Source organism: Astatotilapia calliptera, chromosome 18, assembly GCF_900246225.1.
Source record: "Astatotilapia calliptera chromosome 18, fAstCal1.2, whole genome shotgun sequence".
NCBI lineage: Eukaryota > Metazoa > Chordata > Actinopteri > Cichliformes > Cichlidae > Astatotilapia > Astatotilapia calliptera.
In genome coordinates this window covers 17158331-17167302 of record NC_039319.1, presented here as the reverse complement: position 1 = coordinate 17167302, position 8972 = coordinate 17158331, and the positions used below count along the sequence as shown (strand labels likewise).

The window sequence follows — 8972 nt, the reverse complement described above, 5'->3', positions numbered from 1 at the left end:
TTAGAACATTTTAACAATAGGGTAGAACAATGTTGCCATAATAACACCGTGCACCAACTGGATCTGCCAAAGACTGAAAGTAATTATTAGCCAAGGAGTTGGAACATTGAACGCATTGTATTACGCAAGCTATCTGTGCCCCACCCTGTAAAATATTCACCAGGGTGCACACAAAGCCCGAGCACAATAAGCAACCAGACTGCGACCTTTCTGTACAACCAGAAAAAAGAATAAGGAACGTTTTTTTAAAAACAAACTAAAATTTAAATAAACAGTGAAGACTATAAGCACAAACAGTAGTGCTTATAGTTGTACAGCTACATAAATGCTTATTGCATGTGTGCTATGGTATTTTATAATCTTCATCTTGCACTTATAGTTCCTTTAAATGTAGAAAAAGAAAAAAAAAACAACTGCTACTGTTGCAAAAATTAAACAACACTCTTTAATGTTAATGTCAAATTACAACTAAAGCCACATAATATACATATAAGGTATACAGTTTTTGACTGGGTTTTTCCTGTGCAGCCAGTTATATTTAGTTTCGGGCAGTGTCAGTAACACCTTACGCCTCCGGTTCACACCCTTGTGCAGATTTAAACAGGACTACTGTTGGGAATGTTGCAATAACCTGACTGACAAGCGAGCTCAAACTGCACCCGTCTGACAGTCAGGGAGTTGAAGTAAATCATGGTTACACACAATTTCTGTGGCACTGGGAAATTGTGCAGAAGTAAATCAACACTGTTTAAAATAGACCATTATAAATGTGTAGTTTTACATTAAATATTGTGAAATATTAGAAAAGATTATTTTGTTTCATTATTTGTTTTACTTCAAATATATCGACAAAGCCTGAAATTCAATAAGGATAAAAAAAAAAACAGCAACATGACTGAAATAGAAATGCATTCTTTTTTTATACCAGACAACGATTAATAAACAAAGTTGTTTTTTTTAAAAAAAATACCGAAGTTCCTACTAACAAACATGTTAATACTCAGTAGCCGCATTTCAACCCAAAATAACAAGAAGTTCTAGTCCCAAGAGCTTTTTTGTCTGTACTCCCACCAATGTATTCAGACCCACAAAGCTTAAGCAGACGTCGTGCAATTAAATATGAAAAAGCAACACCAGTTTTGTTGTTCTCCATCTCCCTTCACTGCTCTCTGATGTAAGTTTAAGTTAATGATTACCAACAATTTATGTGGTAAACCTTGAAGGCAGTGTGATTTTTATGAGAAGTTGCTTTCCAACCAGAAACAGTGCAATCCCTGGACCAAAGGCTCCTGAAGTGTCACAAAGTGCTACCCTCCAAAAATATAAAGATATGAAATCACTTTTCCAAGAACTTAATTTAGACCTTGGTTCCTGAGGTACAAACCTCCAAAAGACTGCAGTCCCTGTGGTGGAAACGCGGCTATTGACATACAACATAAAGTATGCACAACCAACAGCATCTACATCATTTTCAGTGCAAATGACTTTTACATAAAAAAAACTAAAATAACAACAACAAAGACATAAAGCAACTAAGAGCAATAGCATATACACACCAGCACCACCTGCCTGTTCTTTTTTTATATTCTTACCCCAGTAACAAGCCAAGCATTCAAGCCCAATCTGCATCTTTTACAGCTTTAAAGTAAACAATATTATCTGGAGTGTCACTTTTCATGTCTTTCTGCAGACCTCTGCAAGAGTTTTGAACTTTGGTCCGAGTGTGTTCAGAAAGTCAAGGTTATCATTGTCATTATTATCACTGCAGCATCCGACAGAGCCAGCTACAGAGCCACGTCCCTCGAACCCGTAGGAGTGGATGATATCATCTGCGTATCGCCCATCCTCCACTGTTCCCATTTGGATCAATTTCTGGAAGACACAGGCAGTTTGTTATTACTCCTTGGACTAAGCCTGGATGATAGGAGCAAGCATACAACACTTTCAAAGCTGCTCGGGATATGACTGACGGACGGATATTACACATCGAGCAAACAGATCTCCAACAGGTTAGAGAAATAATATCTTTCACCAAAGGTGAGAAATATTGAGGTTTACACAGGATGCTATCACAGCTTAGAGAAGAAGATAATATTACAAATAGGAGTTAACTTATCTGTAACAGGTAACACATTATTAAACCGCAGAAAAAGAAACTTCTGCTGCTCTCTTTTTGACTTTTTATGCAAACTTCTGCCACTAAAACAAATAAATAATATGTTTGTAATCATAAAATAACAATACCTGATGTAGATAGCGGCCATTTGTTTCCCAATTATACAGAAGAGCTGGGTCCATATTGTGTTGTCTGTAGTCAAAGTCTACACCACTACCAACAAGCTGACCATAGGATTGACGATCTATGGTCATGTCATACTGGCCGGTATAGTAATCCTGCATATTAGCTGCAGAAATATCAGTCCTTCCATGCATCCCATTCTCGTGAACACCAAGGGTTCCAATAGTGCTTCCACTCTTGTTCCCGATCCATGAAGGATTCATCATTACACCCTTGACAGAACCCTTTACTGCTTGGTCAATCTCAAATGGGGGACCATTGATGAGACTTGCATCCTGTCAATCAAAGCAAACGTGGCAATTAAATAAATGAAGCAGAAGGGGAAAAGAAAAGAAGCAAATATGGTTTCCTTGTGAGTAACGGTAAGCCAAGGCAATGCTTCCGCATTACTGTCCTTACCACTTCGTCCCCTGGGGCCTCCGTGTTGGATTTGAGTAGGATTCCTCCAGTGTCTGTTGAGTCGTCAAGTTGCAACTTCTCTCTCTTTGTTAGACAGAAAAATGCAAGGAGCAGGACTGCAACAATAAAGCAAGCGTGTTCAAAATGATAGCTCACAGAGTACTTTTATGTGCGGTAAGCGTCACAAGAATGAGCATAGCAGCATTATACACTACACTATTGTATGCAAAATTGCTTTTTGCATATTGGAAACTGAACAAACTACGAAAGAACCTCCAGCTAACCCTTACTACTTATAATTACAGTGGAAGACTCACAGAGCAGTAGGAGGAGGGCCACAGGCAACAGCATAGTCAGTATTCCCAGCGGTCCGAGCGACACGGACCTGTCCTTGCCAGGGCAGACGCCATTCTTGCACTTGCAGACTCTCAGATTCACTGTCTGTGTTTTGCCACTACCCTGAAGATCTGTAACAGTCAGGTCAACGGTGTGCATCCCCAAATAAAGCGGTTTGAGCTGCTCCAATGTAGCTGCAGTGTCTAAGAAGGAAACACGTGATAATTATAAAGAGACTCAAGCTTAACCAAGAAAAGCACCAAAAAAAGACTGAAGAATATTGTTTCAGGCTACATCATGTGACTTTAACATATACTTAATACTAAGATTTGTAATGAAATATTTATACTTCATAAAACAGAGTATTACTGTGTGAATGTATGTGATTTATGATTTTACTGTCCATGCAGTAAAACCCATGTCCACATTTTTAGCCCCCAACATATACTAATCTACTCGTTTTAAAAAGTGCACAAACAAAACAAAAGATGCGTCGACAAGTTCACGCAGTTCCAAGTCTTTTTCTCAACTACATTTGTTCTTCATTACATATTTACTTCTGAAAACAGAGTATTCACAGAGTTGTGAAACAAAACAGCTCCACAACACCCTCACATATTTGTTTCTTTTCTCACCACTGGAATGATACCATGTCACTTTTTGGATCATGCTGTACATAGGGTACTACAAACATTTGTAAAAAAAAATCTTTTCGTTCACATTTGATTAAAAAGATACACTTTGCGCTTCATCGTGTACAAAGACAGCCACTTACCATTAAGACTTTTCACAGACCATGTGCCATCATTGTTATTTGGTAAACTGAAGGTGAATGGGGAAGAAAAGGGACTCTGATCTTTGTCTTCGGCCACCACCACCACAGAGCCGAGCACTCCATCCTCCTGACAAAACGTGAGCTCACTAGGAATCGTAGGAATGTTGTCATTTTCATCCTCCACCCAAATGACAACTGTTCCTGTTGCTGACTTGGAGCCTGAAACACAACAGCATTACTGGTTCTCACGTAGTCATGTGGACATGTTGGCACACAGGAACAATGGAATACACCATTTTCATTACAATAACGCGGTGTCACCTAAGTGCAAGTTTTAAGTTCTGCCAAGCACTGGGATATGTGCCCAATTTCCACAAAACACTCAAAGGAACATGAGTCATTGTAAATGACTAGCCACTTGATTTTTTTTCCAACAGGTTTTATCTTGTCAACAGGTGTTCTCATGAAAAATAAAGCCGCTCAGACAAACAGCTCAAGGTGGAGCTTGTACTTTTAACAACTTTCGGATTGTTTGACACACCGCAAGAAGAAATGAAGGAACGGCAATAAGGTTTATTTAGTCACACAAGGCACTACCTCAAATGATCTGGCAAATATCCATCAGGTAATATAGAATTGAGTACAGAAAGGACCACTTGTGTATTGTTGAAGGTTGTGTTTTCTTCATCAGTACTGAAGTGCCTACAAAAAACTTACTAGCATCAACAGCCCTCACTGTGATGTTGTAAAACCCATCGTGAACAAGCGGTGACTCTCTGTCAATTGTGTTTGCCACCCTCAGCTCTCCCGTGTCTCTGTCAACATTGATCCAGGAGCCCGGGTCTGTGATCTTGAAATACCTAAGAGATAAAAAAGTACTTGTGCATTACTCGCATGTTCACTCTTGTAGTCCAAGTCACGAGAACAAGTGTTATTGGGGCAAATTGAAGTCCTTACTTGATGCCTTTGCTGCTCTTGGTCTCAGGGTCTGTAGCTGTATAAGTTCCTATCACTGTGCCATTTGGTGTGTTCTCTTTGACATTGAAGCGGATCGAAGGAGCAGAGAATTCTGGGCCTTCATCGACATCGGTGACACTGACCTTCACAGGGATGGAGTTCCAACTGGCGCTGCTGCCACTCAGCGGTGCTTGATTTTGTGCCGTGATCTGAAGCTGTACACTGTTCATCTTCTCATAATCTAATGGCTGAAAAAAACAGAAAGACATTTAAAAGTTTATGACTATAAATCAGTTTTATAAAGGCGGACTTTCCGTTAGATGTGATCCATGTAAAATGCTACAACCAACATTACTAAATGATAATAACGAATTTAATAAGAAGTCAGTCTCACCTTTGAGACGTACAGAAGCCCTTCATTTGTTTGGGGGTCAGTAACAATCCTGAAATTTCCATTTTCATTTCCTTGAGTAATGACAAACTTTGATATCCAGTTTGGTGTGTTTATCAAATCTTTATCTTGAACTGGAATCCGAAGTAGAAGTTTTTCACTTTCATTCTCTTGCACAGCGACATCATACTAAAAGAAAAAACACGTTTTTTGGGGGGAGGGGAGATTACTAAACAACCAATGTTCATGGAAAATAAGTATGACAAATGTAAGTATTAGTTATTCAGCCAGATTACATACTGACAGTTTTTTCAAACACTTACAGATGTTTTCATGAAGGTTGGCGGGTTGTCATTGATGTCACTCAGACCAATTGTTGCTGTTGATGTGGCAACCAGACCACTTGGTGCACCATTCATATCCTGGATTTGTACAACCACCAAATGGTTGTCTTTTAACTTAAAAAGAAATGTTGCAAAATATCATAAGGAAAATATGTTGGAAAGCACTTGTATCATCTTCTTCAAAGCTATTTTCATTTAAATAAATTTCACAGGTATCACTGATGCAGAAGCAGTGCTCACCTCTCTGTCTAGGGTGTTGGTTTTTGTTGTGATGACACCTGTTTCCGCATGAATGGCAAACATGTCTGTTCCAGTTAGGAGTGTATACCTAATCTTCACATGGTCGGTGCCAATTTGGTCTTTGTCGGTTGTATTCACCTTTCCCACCACAGTCCCTGTATTGGAAACCACGATCATTTAGAGCAACTGCACTGAGGCCAAACACCACAGATTTATCTGTTACTCTATTTTGCTTTTCTCACCTACACTACAGTGCTCAGGAACCATAAACTGTAGAGGACCTACAAACTCCGGTGGATTGTCATTTACATCATCTACAACCACTTTCAATGGCAGATTCTCATCTGTCTCCTTGTTTGTGACCGTGTCCCAAGAACGCACCACAAACTATAAACAAAAAAGACAAAGGTGTAAGCAAAGTTAAAGGCAAAAACATTATAAGACATATATAAATTGTGTCACTTCCAGGTTTGAGTGAACAATATAAAAAAAATGCGTAATAGAGAATCAAAACTCAAAACTAGCAAGTTGACAATCTGTCATTATTTTATTTAATGATAAATCGTTCTTTTTGAATGACTGCTGAACAATAATGCAACTGACTAAAAACCTTAAATCATTTTCATGTTCACACTCACACTATATACTGGGAACGCCTCACGGTCCACTGCTTTGAGCAAGAACAGATCCCCTGTGTCTCTGTTCAGGTTGAACACTCCAGTTGGATACTTATCGAATCCTTCTCCTTCGACAGTGTAGAACAATTTATATTTGGCTGAGGTATCTGACACCAGCTACAGGGAAAACCAAATAAAACACACATATTAAAGAAAACAAAAACAACAAAAATTCTGTTATTCTGTTATTCAATTTTCATAAAGCAGCCTACTGTGAGCTCTTTCAGCTCGTAGCGTTTTTAAATAGATCAAAACTGTAGACAGTTTCCAATCTGACATGCTGGTAATGTAACTTAAAAAAGAACATCAAAGGAAATAATCACTGAATTTAATTAACAGATGTGACTCCTGAAATAATCAGATAATTTGAGGGGGGAAGTGAGAAAAGAGAACAATGTGTACTGAAAATAAACATTTGAATAGCACAGTGCTTATAAATGATATGAATTATACATTTAATTTACCCTTTCAATTAGTTTTGGATAGGGTCCTACGTAATTCTCCACTACGGTGAGGTTCGGAGGTGCCCAGCGTCTTTTAGACCGAATCAGGAATCCTTGGCCTCGTTGCTGTGACATTCCAACAAGTCAGGATATGTTAGAAAAAAACGCATCGTGCTTTCTGAGCTGTATAAACGGCTCACAATATGCAGTTGTCTTACATGTTTTGTCGGCATTGTACTGCGGACAAGGTGAACTTTCATCTTACTTTCCGGTCTACTATTGTCCTGAGCGCACACAAAAAATGTCCGTCCTCTTTCTGCCACTGAGACAGACGTTAAAGCTACCACTGCTCCATTACTGTTTATTGTAAAACTCGGGTCCTTCACAGTTAACAGCGTTGATTTGGCATCACAGCCGACGGTTTCAACTGAAAACCGAGAAAGGGAAAGTTAAAAAGAGCCATAAAACACAAAACAGTCGGCCTACAACACTTTTTCACACAGACGGAATGAAAAAAAAGTAAGCAGAGCAGCACCTTTTGCTACTTGGTATTCAGGTGGAATTGTTTCAGGTACAATTACGTAGAGAGACCTCGGGAGAGAGCACGACTCCACACAGGACAGGATCTGAAGGTGAAAGTGAGTTTCAAACGGGCTTGTCGCGTTTAAATGTTGCTATAGCAAACAGCATTGACAGAAGTAACAGACAGCAAAGCGTATTGGTGATGTAGGAGTGCTTTAAAACCAAACTAGAAGCACTTACCAGCATTAGGCAGATGGTGGAAATTAAAACTCTCCCCATCTTTGGAAGAAAAAAACAGTAAAAGGCTGACTTTGTCCTGGGTCCAAGTGGGGAGAGTCCGGTTAGTGTTTCAGAGAGTAATAGAAAACAAATGCGTCTAGTCTACTCGAGAGTTTCGTCTCTTGTCTGTTGCTTCACTTCTCTGTTAATGCGAAAAGGCAGGCGTTTCTCAGACGGCTCTATCTGTCGCTGTTGGGTGAGTCAGCGGACACACCTTTGCTGACACACCCAAGTGAAATTTCAAACAAGCGAAGTACCTTTGGGCTGTGCTCGCTGGTGTCTGCTGAGAAAGCCAACTCCCTCAAAGCTGCTGATATTCGCGTTTTTCCCGCCAGCAGGGGGAAACATTACTCTTTTACTGGAAGACATTAAACCGCTCTTTTATTTCCAATTAAAGAGTTTTAGCAGGAGCATAAGAGCTAAAATACATGTAATTAAAGCTTTAAGCACTATTTGTATAAATCCATGCATATAACGCAAAAACAATAGTCGTATAACACTAGCGCATGCTGCAGGTACACTTATTTGAAGAAATACTGGTCTGTCTGCCTTTTGTCAAGACTTGTCCCAGGTCTACACAGAAAATTGACCCCTACGTCCTCCTCTCTCCTTTAGCTCTCCGCTGTAGGAGGAGCACATTTGAGCTCCTCTCTGCACACCACAGGAATTTGAGCCGAATGAAACCCTGGTGTGGGAGAGGCTGTGGTTCCCACAGCAAAACGCTCACAATCTTTATAAACTGCTGATAAAAGTGAAGAGACAAAAACGATGGACCTACGTTTTTTTAAAGTATGTCCATCTGGATATACTTTAATAGTTAGATTGTTATTAAAGGAGCTTTTTGAAAGCAGGGTATATGGGTCTGTAACAGGAAAGGTGAGAAAAATGTCAGGAAGACAGTGGGAGTCATGGGCGTGGACATAATGAAGACTTTAAGGCTTTAACGCTTTACCAGCAAATACAAAACAGACACAGTAAAACCCCATGTGATGTTATTCCCGAGATAAAAAAGTAAAAGCTAACTGCTGTCGTACTTAGGCTTCTGTGTGTTCCCAGAATTAAAAGTCTAAACAAGCCTATGTGTAACAAACGTATCATATTTCCAGTTATTCAGCTGGTTTAATCATTACTGATGAAACATCCCCCACAGTATCCTGATAAGATTACTCATAACTGATGTTTTTAGATTGTACTTTTGCTTTTGCAGAGTTGTGCAGTGACGAGAAAGCATAAATGTAACCTTTCTCTGGAAGACATTTTCTTTTTTTTTTAGCTTCAAATGAAATTCCTAAGATGTCTTGGTGTCATTG

The 8972-nt window shown here is 39.4% G+C and overlaps 1 protein-coding gene across 1 annotated transcript; it reads right to left on the bottom strand.

Moving 5' to 3' along the window:
- Nucleotides 1–417: 417 nt before the first annotated feature.
- On the bottom strand, nucleotides 418–8019 carry LOC113010895 (desmocollin-2-like). Its single transcript, XM_026150163.1, has 16 exons — nucleotides 7624–8019; nucleotides 7397–7487; nucleotides 7080–7288; nucleotides 6883–6987; nucleotides 6380–6535; nucleotides 5984–6128; nucleotides 5742–5896; nucleotides 5481–5615; nucleotides 5161–5346; nucleotides 4767–5014; nucleotides 4527–4669; nucleotides 3810–4028; nucleotides 3016–3237; nucleotides 2699–2814; nucleotides 2245–2574; nucleotides 418–1872 (listed from the first exon to the last, which is right to left on the bottom strand). The coding sequence occupies exons 1-16, from the start codon at nucleotides 7660–7662 to the stop codon at nucleotides 1675–1677; spliced, it is 2697 nt and encodes an 898-aa protein (XP_026005948.1). The 5' UTR covers nucleotides 7663–8019; the 3' UTR covers nucleotides 418–1674.
- Nucleotides 8020–8972: the final 953 nt, after the last annotated feature.